The 14,760-nt window shown below is 38.9% G+C and overlaps 1 protein-coding gene across 2 annotated transcripts in view; it reads left to right on the top strand.

The window, feature by feature from the left end:
• The first annotated feature begins 1,197 nt into the window (after window positions 1-1,197).
• The window catches only part of tbc1d22b (TBC1 domain family, member 22B), a 44,426-nt gene continuing 30,863 nt past the window's right edge, over window positions 1,198-14,760 (top strand). The window contains exons 1-7 of one of the 2 annotated variants that reach the window (XM_056772562.1): window positions 1,198-1,467; window positions 4,518-4,574; window positions 4,982-5,337; window positions 5,478-5,645; window positions 7,517-7,587; window positions 9,429-9,557; window positions 14,635-14,700. In XM_056772562.1, coding sequence (XP_056628540.1) covers window positions 1,412-1,467; window positions 4,518-4,574; window positions 4,982-5,337; window positions 5,478-5,645; window positions 7,517-7,587; window positions 9,429-9,557; window positions 14,635-14,700 — 903 coding nt within the window. In that variant the 5' untranslated portion in view covers window positions 1,198-1,411. The remainder of the gene's footprint in view (window positions 1,468-4,517; window positions 4,575-4,981; window positions 5,338-5,477; window positions 5,646-7,516; window positions 7,588-9,428; window positions 9,558-14,634; window positions 14,701-14,760) is intronic. The other variant, XM_056772563.1, reaches the window with a different exon arrangement.

The raw sequence follows: 14,760 nt of genomic DNA on the forward strand, positions 1-14,760 counted from the left end.
TTGACACAAACCTCAAAGTTTCCGTATCACCTCTTTAAGACATTGTAAATGGAAAAACTTGCTGATTGTTGAAGGTCAACATCACATTAGTGGTGATATGCAATGCACTCCGATGAACTCGGATGAGAGGGGTAGTGTTACAATATGAATGTCGATAAAGCTCTTCCCTGTTAAAGGCCCTTGTAGATTAACAATAGCAAAGCTATTTGAGTCAACATGTTCTAGGAATCATAAGTGCTTTATTTCCAGACTTATTTCCAACTTTCCACATCAAATTTTCTGCCTATATTGCGCTGGGCATCTGTGTTGATTTGTTCGTGCATTGTTTTTTTCCAAGTATATTTATATTAATTTGTATAATGTTAAGTTCTGTTACTATTTTTATATTATATTTTTTATATATTAATGTTATAAATATAACATCACTTCTGTTTGCGTATAACACAAATAATTGCAATAGAAAAGATAAAGCTTCGGTCTGTGTTCTGGGTTTTATTTAGGGTTAAAAATATATATATATTTAAGTCAACAATACAAGCTAATATATTTCGGAAGCAGTTACTTTTTACATCTCTTCTTGTTTTCACCAATGCCTCGCTGTCTAATGTGGAGGGTCTTTGTTTTATTTGAGGTTACTGCCATCTAGTGTTGCAATTGAGGAATAGCCTTCAGTAAAAAGTGAAGACCAGTGTCACCAGTTTAAAGCAATGCATCAATGTTTTGAGATTAAAACAAAGTTTAAATAAATGTTATGAAGCTTCCATTAGTGTATTTTAATTTAATAACATTAATACATTTATTAACCTTTTTTAGCTGCAAGTGAAGATCATCTTATAAACAAACCCCTCATATCATGCACAACACCAGTCGTGAAATAACAAGCATATACATTTGTTGTGACATGGAGTGTCATATTTGTCTTCATATTAATGGTAACACATAATTCTTCAGCGTGCCCATGTCCTGTATCTTCTTTCAGCAACGAGTAACCACATTTTACTCAAAAAACAAAGCTCAGAAAAGTGATCAGTCTTCTCAAAACAGCTGTAAATAAAATAGGTTGTGAAAATAAAACTCCGGAAATACTCAACTGAACTGTCACAACTGAATTACACGACGCCTTTCAATAAAGCTTTGATCCCATTGGTTCGCTTCAATGCACCTGTTCATCTCGGCCAATCACAGCGCGACCTCAAGCGCCACCAAGATGGCGGCGTCCATCCAGAACAGCGGTATGCTTATTCTATGTTGACAAAATACGAGCAATAACTCATCGAAACAAAGTTACACATTTGCTGACAAAACAAATAGCGCCGTTTTCGCTGCTGCACATTGGCACATGTGGGGGATCGGCGTTTTGTCGGGTTTTATGGCGGTTTGAGAGAGAGGGGAATCCGGGCGTCTTACTGCCATGGCCACCGACAACAGGATTCATTTCTGGAGAAGGAACGCAAAGGTTCCCGGAAGGTGAATTTAATTATATTTTTCCCTCGCGTAACTACACACTTTAATGCTTATAGATGACTACATATTTAGTTTTAGCTCTGACCACCTGCTTTGTTTGCTGAACCCTGTGGCTGTGTTTCAATATGTAGTGAGCTGACTAACTAGACCGCATTTGTGAGCCTGTGCGCCTTTAACGCACAAAGTCCGATTATTTGGGGCATAAGAGAAATATATTATTATGTCTTAAACTTGTTGCCATGTGATGCCTACAAGTTATCGTGGTTTTCGTTAACTCTTACTGAATTTACTAGCTAGACTTAGCACTATCAAAACTAACAATACAATTTGTTAAAACTGTGGCAGTAATTGTTGTTATGAATTGTTGTTTGCAATCTTATTGTCAAAACACTCAACTCATAGGCTTGTATGTTCTGCTAGTTTAAATTATAATGTGTCATAACTGTATGTGAAGGACCTTTTTGTTTTGACTGGACAGAGTTGTTAACTTTGCAGATTCTTTGGAGTTTTATGAGAATCTGTTCAACTCTGTATGAGTGAGAGATGATGATTGTATCAAAACCCTTGTGATGACTTGACAGTTTGGATATTGCTTGTGATGACTGGACAGTTTGGATATTACATTGGCGGTTGCATAATTGTCATTAAGAGGAACTTGCATGCAATCAGTTTTTTGCTATCATTACTTTAACCACATGTGTACTACAGTTGAAAACATTAAAACGTAAAACAGTGGAATATATTTTAAGTGGATTTCCTTTTATGATGGCACTCTTTTAAGATAAATACGTAGGGGTCATTTCCACCTTATTTTAGTGATGTTTTAGCACTGAGTCTGGGTTCAGTCCGACTCAATGTTTATATATATATAAAAAATAGCAATTTTATGGCACAGAAACTTCCTGATCATATGATATCTCAATTGCTTCTGATTATCTTATTCATTTGACCTTGATGTTAGTCATTATCGATCAAGGTCTTGTTTTGAGTTGTAGAGACAGTTTGGCGTTTGACGAAAGGATTTACATGCATATACTAGTAAATCTCTTGTCGACTGTATCCGTGTGTACAGCCAAAGCAAGATTTTAATAATAAATAACAAAATTGTTGTATTGTCAGTTTTTGGATGCACTTTATCATACTAATCTTATCCTGGGGCAGAAAGGGTTCTCAAATTATTCAAAAGATGCTTGAATACGCCTCCAGAGTGTCACCAATATTTGAACGTTTTTGTTTGTTCATTTGTTGTAGAAAGGAGAGATTAAGTCCCACACACTCTAGTGGCTTCCAAAATATTTTTTTACCAAAACAGATAATATTTGTTCTCATGAGTAACTAATCATTTGGTTTCACGAACACTACATCACAACCAGTGTAGTCCTCATGATGTCTGGACAGCTATTATGAATGGAGTGATTATGTCGGAAAAATGGATGGAATTCCCCGTTGAGATGAAGGAAGATAAGCAACCCGAGCAGAAGCAGCCTTGTTAGGGAGTGGTTTTGAATTGTTGTTTGGCTGGATCCGTTGCACTTGGATGACACTGTAGGCATAGCATAAGTGCATAAGAGGTGTGGTTACTTCCCCCCAACTTATCTCAGTCAACAGAAAGGACAGAGGATGCCAAATTGTTACTAGATCCCTCTGAGCAACTGTAGTTTGTGCTTTGCCAAACAATATGAGCCACAAAAGAGCGTGTCTTTACTATAATTTTTTGAAGGGAAATTCATTTTTGTATTCTGTCTGCGTTTTTTTCTTACCATTTTATATGTGTAGTGTGATAAGGCCCAATGTGTGTAGACAAGAGGAAGGAACACTACGTGTTTAAGATAACAGTGCCCTCTGGGAAACTCCAACGTGCTCCTCGCTCACAACCCAATATTTAATGCAAATGCATTCTGCTTGCTTACATATCTGGAAGTAATTTACCTTTTATTCAACCTAGCTGTGTGAAAATTGATGAGACCAGTTTGGAATGCATTGTGCATTCTTTTGCCAATTATCTCAAGTCTCCATTTGCACATAATACATTTACTATTTGGACGGTTTCAGCGGTTATCAACAGAAAAATGGCCTTGTAAAAACCAAACAAAGTACCAACTGGTCCGTGTTGCCTTGAAGATTCTGCTTAGTACGGGAATTTTTGGACTCACTTTATGATTATGCCGGACACCGTACGATAACTCAAAATTGCCACTCTTATTGTAGAGTTTTATTTTATTTTATGTTTTGTAGCTTTTTAATACGAGCTGTACTTTCTGCTGTCATTGGTCAAGAATTGCCTTAAACTCTGTGTCTGTAGTCTTCTTTGCTTTCCCTGTGTTTATGATTGGAGCTGGGTGACACATCCGACAATCACAATCTTCTTTGTTCCTCATAATTTTGACATTTAAAAATTAAGCCGCATTGTTCGCGTCACACTGAGTTTAATTTTTTTGTCATGCGATCAATTTCACATCCTTTTGTTGTTTTTGCTATTATGAGACGTTAAGCGCCGTTTTAAGCTCATTGTTGTGCTTTGAATGTCACCAGATTACATTGTCCAAAAATATTTATGCTTTTGATTTTAAGTACTTTACGGGATTTGCATTTATTATTTATTGATTTGTTGGTCCAAATCAAAAAATAATCAAACCAATAGAAAAGTCAGCCAACAAGTGGCCAGGAAACATGGGAATTCCTTTAATTTAATTTAAAACCATTCCATGATGCACCTCATGAAGTTTGTTGATTTAGGAACTGTAAATCCAGGTTAGTTTAAAGAAGCTAATATGTATAAAATAAATGTTTTGTTGATATTTGTAGATATTGCAGTAATGCTACATATTCATTTTGATGACACTAGTCATAATGCACTCATAATAAAAAAGGTTCTGTGTCAAGTCAATTTTATTTACATAGCGCTTTTCACAATTTCATTTTTGCAAAGCAGCTTCACACACATTATAATAAAGAAAATAGTAATAGATAAAAAAAAAATAGTGTCTGTCACCCAGCTCTGTTTTATTCACTCTATTCACACTATAGTCCATGTAAGATTTTATTTCTCTTAGCTTACAGCCAGTATATGGAGCACAGCACCCCCCTTTGGATCCACGGAGACACCGTCAGTAAGTCCTGTTACCTGTAACGTCAAGCATCCCCCCTTTAGTTTTTCGTCCGGTCATTTTCTTCATTTTTACTTTCACGGATCTATTAATAAACATGTGTTTTGCCTGCAAGAAGTGCATCATCTTTTTATCATATATTTTATAGCATATATGTGTGTTTTCTATTATTTTCATGAACTGTATAGCTGCATCTCAACTTGAAGGCTGCGGCTTTCGGAGGTCGCATGTGTTGACCCCAGACGCCATCGTGGTTGTCGCCGTTCAGATGAAAAACATTATACAGTTTCATTCTTCTTTTCTGAAATAATAAACCTCCAGAGGATGCAGCCTTCGAATTGAATCCCAGCCTGTGTCTTTGTGTGCAGTACATCTGTTTTCAAGTTGTTTGTCTTGCATGTTTTTTTCAGATTTAAAGACACTCCAAAAGCAAGCATCGTCAACACCAAATCCAAAAAGGCATCATCGTTCCATGAATTTGCACGCAGTACCAATGACGCATGGGACATTGATGATGAAGAGGATGATGGTATATTCGGTCTCAAACAGACCTCATCATCACCTGTCCAATCACGATCCACGCCTCAAACTCCCAGCCTCAAACTCTCCAAAGCCCTTGAGGACACAGACACACAGCCCCCCCCACTGAACAAGCAGGAGCCAATCAGCACAAAGCCTGATGCAGATCAGCTGGATGTTGAGAGCGGTACGGCCAATGGCAGGGTGGTGAAGTCCTGCAGCGATGCTCAGCTGAATGTCAACGCAGGTTTGCAAGTTGCTGCTATTTAAAAGATATCATCTTATGCATGTAAAATCATAAAGGTCAAATGTGTTCAGAGGGATGTCAATTAAAATATATAACTATCAGTATTTGTGACTTTTTGCTTTGTTCTTCATCCCACACAGCACGTAGTACCCTACAGAAACAGCAGTCACTTCCCGTCCGGCCCCTTATACCGCTGGTCGCCCGCATTTCGGACCAAAATTCCTCAGGAGCTCCGCCCATGACAGTGAGGGAGAAAACTCGATTGGATAAATTTAAACAGCTGCTTGCCAGCCCCAACACAGACCTGGGTAGGTCGATCATTTCTGCTAATTTGTTTTGGCATTAAAGTTAGAACATGATGGCGTGTCTTTCAAACTGGACACTTGGAAATATTTTGTTTAGATGTTTTTGGAAACAGAAATGTAGAAATAGAAAATGGGAAACTAGTAGGGATTAGAAATGTCTCTCTCCCCTCTTTTCAGGTCATTTCTAGTCCCCTGGTTGTTTGTAAGATATTTAAGTCCTTCATTTGTTGTACCATCATTTTCCCGCCTGTTTCCCCGCCTCCAGCCGAATCTGTTTGCCAGGTAGAAGGGTGTCGGATGGCAGGATAGATGAGTCTCGTCCGTGGTGTTATCCCAGTCTTCCTGAATTCACGCTGAGAGGCCCTTCTGTTCACTTCACGCCCTCCAACCGATCTTATCTTCTAGCGCACCTGCGAGCCGACGGAGCGAAAAAACAAGTGCCTTTGCTCATTTGTGCCGCAGATACCATAATGATCGCATCAACGAAACTCAGTCTTCTGTGCTTTTTAACGAAGTTTCAGCCTCCGCACGCCCCGAGCATCCTGAGTGACAGGCCCAAATCACAGGGGAATGAAGATCATCAGTCATTGGAGAAAAATCATGCTTATGCACTTCTTTCTCAGTGCCTTATGAAAAATGTTCTGGTGATATAGTTGGAGGGGGTTCCTCACGCAGAATCCAGGGTTCATAATGGCTTCTGAGATCTTTCATCATTTCGCTATCGTATTACGCTTGGCAGGTGTCCAAAACCATTAGTATTTCAACAGCGTTTTTATATCGCATTCGTGTTTGTTGTAACTCAAAATGACCCTGGAGCAATCTCGCCAGATGTTTATCAGTGAGCATTTGAGTTTTCGTAGATGTGGTTTTAACGCACAATAATCGTGATGACCCTAACGGAACTGTAAATTTCAGCACCTGTGCAGGTCGGAAATGTATTGTTCATTATCGTCCACCTGCGTTGTTATTTATGCAGGTTATTGTCTTTATAACAACAACAACAAGGTAAAAATAAACCAGTTAATAGTTCACCTTAAAATTTTAATTCTGTTATGAATTACTCGCCCTCAAGTTGTTCTAAACCTGTGTTAATTTTCTTTGTTTGGTTGAATGCAGAGGAAGATATTTGGAAGAATGTTAGCAACTGAAATTTCTGGGGCACCATTGACTACCATAGTAGAAAAAATATTGTATATTATTTTTGTTCTGTCGAACATAAAAGAAGATATTTTGAAGAATTTGGAAAAACATTTTCAAAACATTCAAAAATATTTTCATTTTAAATAATGGAACTCAATGGTGCCCCAGAAATATCAGTTGCTAACATTTTTCTAAATATCTATCTTTGTGTTGAACAGAACAAATACATTTATTTAAGTTTGGACCAAATTGAGGTTTAGTAATTCATGACAAAATTGTCATTTTTTTGTGAAGTTAACCTTTAATAAAAACTCAAAAGTAAGACCGTGAGAATTTGTCGTAAATTCACTAGTTGTAACGGCAACTATTTGCCACTTATTGTAAAACTTTTTATTTCATATTTTTTTTAAACGTCCCAAGGCATTCTTCGTTCACTTGTATTCTTGAGCAAAACATTTTTTAATCGATGCCCGGGTCGAGTACCAGGTGTAACTGTCGTATTGGAGTTACCAGAGACCACGGTGGTATGGTGTGACTGCGTTTGTTAATTAAAAATAATTGTTTATTGACTTTATGGGTGGAGCTATAAATTAGAGTGTTGCCTGTCCTGCGATGAATGATTGACTGTTTATTCGATGTGCATCTCGCATGATGATCTATCACGGCATACAGATAAATTGTTGATGCTCTTAAGTGTTTATGTAATTTAAATGTTATTTTATTTATTTCTACAGAAGAGTTACGAAAGCATAGTTGGTCAGGTATGCCACGTGAAGTTCGGCCAGTCACCTGGAGACTGTTATCAGTAAGTAGATACCTGTACTTTTAATTTTTACATGCTTGCACTTTCTGTGTCGGCGTTCTAAAAAGCTATAAAAAAAAAAAACTTACAAATATTTTCTATTCTGATTTACACTAGCTGTCATTATTTGATAACCAACAATTCTACTTACAAAAACACATTTTATTGCACATTATTTACATGCAGCACAAGATGTCTGCCACAACCGTTCGATTTTATTCTGCATAGACTATTAGAGAGTATAAAACTTCTTTGGCATTCTCAGTTTAATGTGCGGTATTGATTTGTATTGCATTATTTCCCTTGGCGAGCAATTTATGTCAGCAGAATTGCCAACACCATCATAGAAGGGCTCGAGTGGGTCGCCGCGTTATGACTGCTTGCGTGAGGATGCTCGGAGAGCGCTTTACAAGACTCATTTGACTTTCTGGCACATGCTTACACAGTCAATAACACACACCTCCAGGCTAAGCTGTTCAAGAAGATACACACCTCAACCCGGCTTCTTCAAGCATTTCCTGCTTTATGCGATGTTTGCAGGGGATTAAACAGAATCATTCTTTATGTATAAGGTTATTGAGGTAGATGCGCACTGAAAGAATCCTAATATGAAGCATTTCTGAGCGTGCATCTGTTATATTATTTATTTTTGGGAGGCATAGAGTTCTAGTAAGCTCACGTTTAAATGTCACGTATGTGGAACCGCACATTTGTGTTTGCATATGACGCATTATTGCATACAGTAGTCTAAAATGAGCTGGCCGTAGATGCAAACCTAATGCAAAAATATATTGTGGTAACGAATACAAACTCTTGAAACTCGTATGAAGATCACTTTGATTTGCAGTGTAAAATGTAATTGCATTATAATAGTTCGGAGGGCTGCTGATGCGACAGATTGGAAAGAGCGGATGGACTGAGAGTTTACGCATTTATTCCTCGCCTGAAGCAACAGACGTGCTCGAGACTCTGATCTGAATATAAGTTATTATTTATGTATTTCTGCAGTTGGCGACTTTGTGTGTGTGCTCATTAAAACGAGTTGAAGAACAATAGGGCGCAGACGCTTTAAAAACTGTTTTTTTGGAAACATGATGGAGGTGCCCGACAAGCCTCTAACGGACAGCTTCAACGCCCCCACGTCTGCTCAACAAAAACACTTGTCGCCTTCTCTTAAGAGACTCTTCTGTAGATATTAACTACGCATTTACACAATTTCATCCGTGTTAGTTTTATAGCCACATGATTAGAGGTTTAATATTTCTGTCGTGGTTTAATGAAGTTGTGTGTTTTATGTAATAGTGAATTAGTCCTTAGGAAATCGTCGATATTACTGTTGATCAAGTTGAAGAGTTTGGGATTTCAACAAACCCCAAAACAAAAGTATCGAACTGTATTTGTACTTCCCAAATCTCTAGATAAGTAAAAATCTGGTTGCTGGTAATGTAGTTTGGAATTCATCATGCGTGAGCAGAAATGTAATTGTGTATTAAACATCTCTTGTTAGAAGCGTTTTACATTTTTCATTGTATAAGCATCACAACAAAAAACACAAAAGAACATTATCCTCACGTGAGGTCTGGTCCTGATAAATGCACTTTCAAAATGTAGGAAGTACGCAATCCAGAAGTCCATTGTATTGAAATTACCCAACCTATAGCTTTTCTTTTATCCAAGGGTGCATATTTCACGATTAGACAGAATTTACATAATGCTTTAATATCGTTCGGTTTGCATTATTTATAAGCGATGTTTTGGTTACAGGGCAAGAATGAAAAGCATGGTGAAAGTGGGCATACAAAATCTCCCATCTTATTTCCTCCCTCTCCTGTTCTTTTTCTCAGGGATACCTTCCGGCCAATAAGGAACGCAGGGATCTGGTTCTCCAGAGGAAGAGGGAGGAATATTTTGGCTTTATCGAGCAGTATTACCACTCCAGAACAGACGACAACCACAGAGATACGTATCGACAGGTAAAGGCCGTCTGATGCATGTTGTATAACATAACGGCACTTGCCGAGAGGAATGAGAATGGAGATCCGTTTTGATTGACTGTTTCGCAAAATGTATGCGAAAGTCACCTTGAAGTGGGATGTAAAGGGATGTGAAGTGAGTGCCTTTGATGAAAAACTTTTCGCCGCATTTGATGTTCGTTAGGTTCAGATCTTTTGAAAAATGTCTGTATACTGTTTCTATAACAGGGAGAGCATGGTTAACTGGGAAACTCACTTGTATTGGATTTTACATGCTAGTTGGATGACCTTGTTCTGTGTAAATTGGTGGCTCTTAGACCAGAATAAGCAACAAAGCGGACCAGATTTAATGGCAATAGCTAAGCCATCTATTTAAGACTAGTTCCTGAGTAACCGCAGTAAGACACGGCCCCAGGCAACCCTGACTTACCACATAAATAAATGATGGGGAGCCAAAGCACGACTATAGATTTGTGTTAGTTGATTCTTACTTGGTTATATTTAAAAGAAGTATTTATCACCCGCTTTTAATTAAATTAGTCTAATTCATGATGGCTGAAGGCAAACAGTGGAAATCCGGCTGTCTTGTAGATAGATAGCTAGATACGCACTATTGATCCAGATGGGAAATTTAGTGGACAAACAAGCTGCTAATACACCGCTATACTTAAACTCGGTGCATTTAAACGGGTTACCTTAATGCATTATTGATAATGATCGCTTTGACTTGTAATGCAGCTTTGTACTAGAGTAAAAATATGTTTTGTGTAGTTTTAATGATATAGATACTGTATTGTAAAGGGAGTTTTTGGCATCAATCACACATTTCTCTTCAAAACTCTAAGGTGTGTTCTGTTCACACGTGGCACGTTTAGTATGATAAAATAAACTTGTGCCATTGCTGTGTCGTTGCGTTTAGTATGTAAGGGTGTGTTTACATTTGTAGTTTGGTTCTCTTGGTTGTTTTGGTCCGGACAAAAAAAGTAAATACATTTTAGTCCTGGTTTGCTTAGCGTTCACACTGGCGTTTTAACAGCGAACCAGAAGATATCGAAGCGAACTGCATTAGAATAAGTCGTAATGTGGTTGGTCAGCTTTCATGATGTATATTTTGATAGAGAAGTTACCGGACATCCAAAAGAATCGTGGCGGCTGGGTTAAACAAGCTCAATGTGTGCCTGTGCATATGATGGAGTTTTTAGCAAGCCGGTAACACGCAAAGATATTGTAAATTGTTAAATGCAGTCAAAACAGTGCCTGGACTTCCTCCGTTACAATCACAAAGACAGATCTAATAAACACTCCTTTTATATTACCAAATCATTTGATTTTTGGGTCGTATCTTATGACTTCCTGTTTTTGGTTCGGTTAGATGGCTTCGGTCTGTGTTGCATTCATATTACAATCGAACCTTGCCAGAGTTTTATTAAGAGTCATTCTTTTCTTCCGCTTCTCTGTGTTTTGCAGAACACACCGCTATTTTATAATTCCGAGCTCAGTTGTCTTTCTTGTGGATCCTCATTGTCACGGCTGTTACACGAAAATGAACAAAACATTTTTTCTGCAGAGCATCATATCAGACTAAGGAGAGCTACATGATGCGATGAAAACGTGTACACGGTGGCAACTTGTTTGACGTGCACCATCAGTACTACACTGTGCACGTTTTTTATTGATTTTAAACACGTACGATAGTTCTGTAAGGGTTTACAATGTAGAGGCGGTGTGGTGTCATTTGGCTGTCAAATTAGCGCTTTACAGCTTTAACAAATTTGAGTAGAAGATCAGTAACATGAGAATGCACTTTATTTGCACGCAACTCCTTTCATGTGTACTTCTATCGGGAGGGAGACAGAGAATGCACTTATTCTAACCCTAAAGGTGTTTATGAGGCATATGTTACGTTTCTTCCATTGCCTGAATGGATGTTTTTGTCTGCACACACGCAGGTTAAAATTGCGATGCGCAGGAGCTTCAATGAGTCCCGGCGGCTGCGCAGGTGCGCAGCTTAAAGAGAACATCGGTGGTAATATTTCTGTACCCAAGCTTTACATTTTAAACAACGTTGCCTGTGAGTAAACAGTAATTATCGGACCTGCTGCAGTTCGACCGCGGACCCCTGGTCGAAGACCCCTGATCTAATCGGTTTACATCGGCACGTAAAAAAATACGGAGTATGTGTGAATCAGGCTTGAGACAATGACTTTAATAGGCCTGCTGTGAGAAGCACTCATGTTTTGACGCCTATTCTGTGTGATTCACAATCGGTCTTGTTTTTGTGAGGGCTATGGTAGTTTTGTGAACTTAATAATAATAATTTGTTCCATTTATATAGCGCTTTTCTAGGTACTCCAAGCACTTTACATGTGAGGGGGGAATCTCTTCAAGCACCACCTATGTGCAGCATCCAGCTGGATGATGCGACGGCAGCCATGTTACGCCAGAACGCCCATCACACAACCGCTGATTGGTGGAGAGGAGACAGAGTTACGAAGCTTATTAGTACATATGGGGATGATTAGGAGGCCGTGATGTATAGAGGCGAATGGGCGAATGGGCGAATTTGGCTAGGATGAGGGGTAACACCCCTATTCTTTTATATGGGATTTTTAATGACCACAGAGAGTCAGGATCTCGGTTTAACGTCTCATCCGAAGGAATAGTTATAGGTTGTTGTTGAATATGTCAGTTAGGCGCATTACTGTACCTGTGTCACATCAGTTTTAGAAACAGAAACAATATCTCAAAGTCTGAACCAAATACACACAACTTTCTACTCAACTTTTTGCATAAGTACATCCCTGCTAATAATACTGTAATTTTGCAGACTGTTTTCTTCATTACTGGAATAGTCTCTCTGGATCAATGTGAGGTAATGTGTCTTACTCAAAGACACAATGATGGTAATTCATGAGCAAACACTGGTTGGGTTAACGGGACTAGAAACGAGGTGATAAAACAGATTGTTAATGTCACCTGTGCTAGCAAGATCCTAAAAGTCCTTTTTTAATCCGTGCATTTGTTTTTAGCAGTAACAATGAGCCATGCAAAACATAAAAATGCAAATCCAACTGCATGGTGCTGTACAGTACTTAATCATCCGGCCTATTCTGACAGCTGACAGGATATTTCGACAGCCCAGTGGCCCACCATACAACCAAACATGTCCATCGGGGCCTGTCATTTATCCTACCCGACCATCATATATTTGTCAGAATGAAGTGTACATCACAGATCTTTATTTTGACTAGTGTGTTTATATTCTCAGAATGATTTCCGCAATTTCTAACAGGTTTCCAAACAGATGGCCTTAGGGAGCTGAAATGATCATGAGCAGAGAACACCTCGCTGTGATTAAAACACACACTTCCCCGTGTAATGCGATGAGAAGAGTCTTCCAAAAGCACTACATCTTTTAACAATTTTTCTTTATATAGCTTCTGTTTGAATGCCTCATAATAAAATGATTATTTTGAGTTAAGTTATTAAACCTTGGAGGATAGTTATACGAGTGCCTACTTCCATACATGACAATGGCTCTTTATTATTTTCAAGGCTATCAGTTTAATCGAAAAGCTTTTCATTTAGAGAGTCGACAAATCCAGTATTTGATTCTGCACTTTTAGATTTACGTTCTTTATGAATCTTGCTTTGTGCACAGGGACGTTGGAATAGGAAAGGGCTCTGCAAAAATGGATGCTATTAAAATTAAAAGCTCCTGATTCTCTAGAATATAATTATGTGCAGTAGCATTAAAGGGATAGTTCACCCAAAAAAGGAAAATTCTTTCATCATTCACAAAAGAAGATATTTTGAAGAAAGTTGGTAACTGAACTGTGTTGGCACCCATTCACTTTTATTCTATGGACACGAAACCAACGCAAGTGAATGGGTGCCAGGTAACAACATTCTTCAAAATATCTTCTTTGGAGTTCTACAGAAGAAAGAAAATCACATAGGCTTGAAATGACAAGAGGGTGCGTAAATGTTGACAGAAATCACATTTTTGGGTGAACTATCCCTTTAAGATTTGTGCTCATAGAAATGACTAAAGCAGTCAAACCCGTTCTTTCTAAGGGGGGCGCTCCTATACTTTTGTCCATGTACATCAGTCCCCAATGGCTGAGGAGGCCAGTGGTTTGTGTAGGGTTCATCGCTTAGCAGCTCCCCAAATAAGGATTTAAACTTAGAATTGTAATTGAATAAATAATCAGATATACAATGCCGGGGGACATTAGTTCTTTTGGTTGGTGGTCTTATTTTCTGACATTTGACTGCATCAAATTTATGATCAAAAAATCTGTGGCCCCCTAGATCCACCCTGGGGCTGGCAGTTTGAGAACCACTGGACTTGGCAACACCCCAGTCAATCCCACAATCCTTTGAGTTATACCTGCCAGAAAGCTACAGATAGCCTTGGTAACACATCCAGATGTTGTGAGTTGAGATCAATATGCTTATAGGCTGTAAAACTCAGGTTAATGGTGCAAGACTGGTAGTCGATTGCTATTCCCAGCTTCCTCTCCTCTCAGGGCCCGCTGGCTCCAACCCTCTCGTTTCATCTACCTCGGTACAAATCGGACACAGACCTTTAAAAGGATTTATATGGTCGTACGGAGCTGTTGGACTGGCCCCTGGCTGTCTGGAGAGAAACATTAAATGACCTTTTAGTGTGGACAGTCAGGAGAGGCCAGAGAACAGCGGTGAATACAAGTGAAGTACACTCGGGTGACCGTCCGGTGACCTGCATTACTGCCGAGCCATTTTTAAAGTAAAAATGCAATGAGCCAGATGGTCGCCAGCCGAAGGTGGCGTTGCAAATTTTCATAAAGAGTTCATTCAGGTTTCGCGCGTAGCTCGTTACGAACCGGATCGATGCCGCGTGCAGTTTGAACCCTGATGGTTTTCTTCCATTTACTGGTTGGAAAAAGGCATGTGTAATTCAATTTTGTCCTTTGGGGTATATTGATTTTACGTTCTTATTTTCAGCCGGGTCACTTGTGTTTCTGGCACACCGAATCGGTAACTGGTTTGTTTTGGAGTTTACCTGTTTGTGTGTGTGTTTTTTTTTTTGCAGATTCACATCGATATCCCGAGGACAAACCCGTTGGTTCCTTTGTTCCAGCAGCCTCAGGTGCAGGAGGTGGGTGATAATCTTCTTCTGCATCAACACCAGAGTCTGTATCAGACGCCCACAAAAAGC

The sequence above is a fragment of the Triplophysa dalaica genome, chromosome 18, assembly GCF_015846415.1.
Source record: "Triplophysa dalaica isolate WHDGS20190420 chromosome 18, ASM1584641v1, whole genome shotgun sequence".
In the NCBI taxonomy this organism is placed as follows: Eukaryota; Metazoa; Chordata; class Actinopteri; order Cypriniformes; family Nemacheilidae; genus Triplophysa; species Triplophysa dalaica.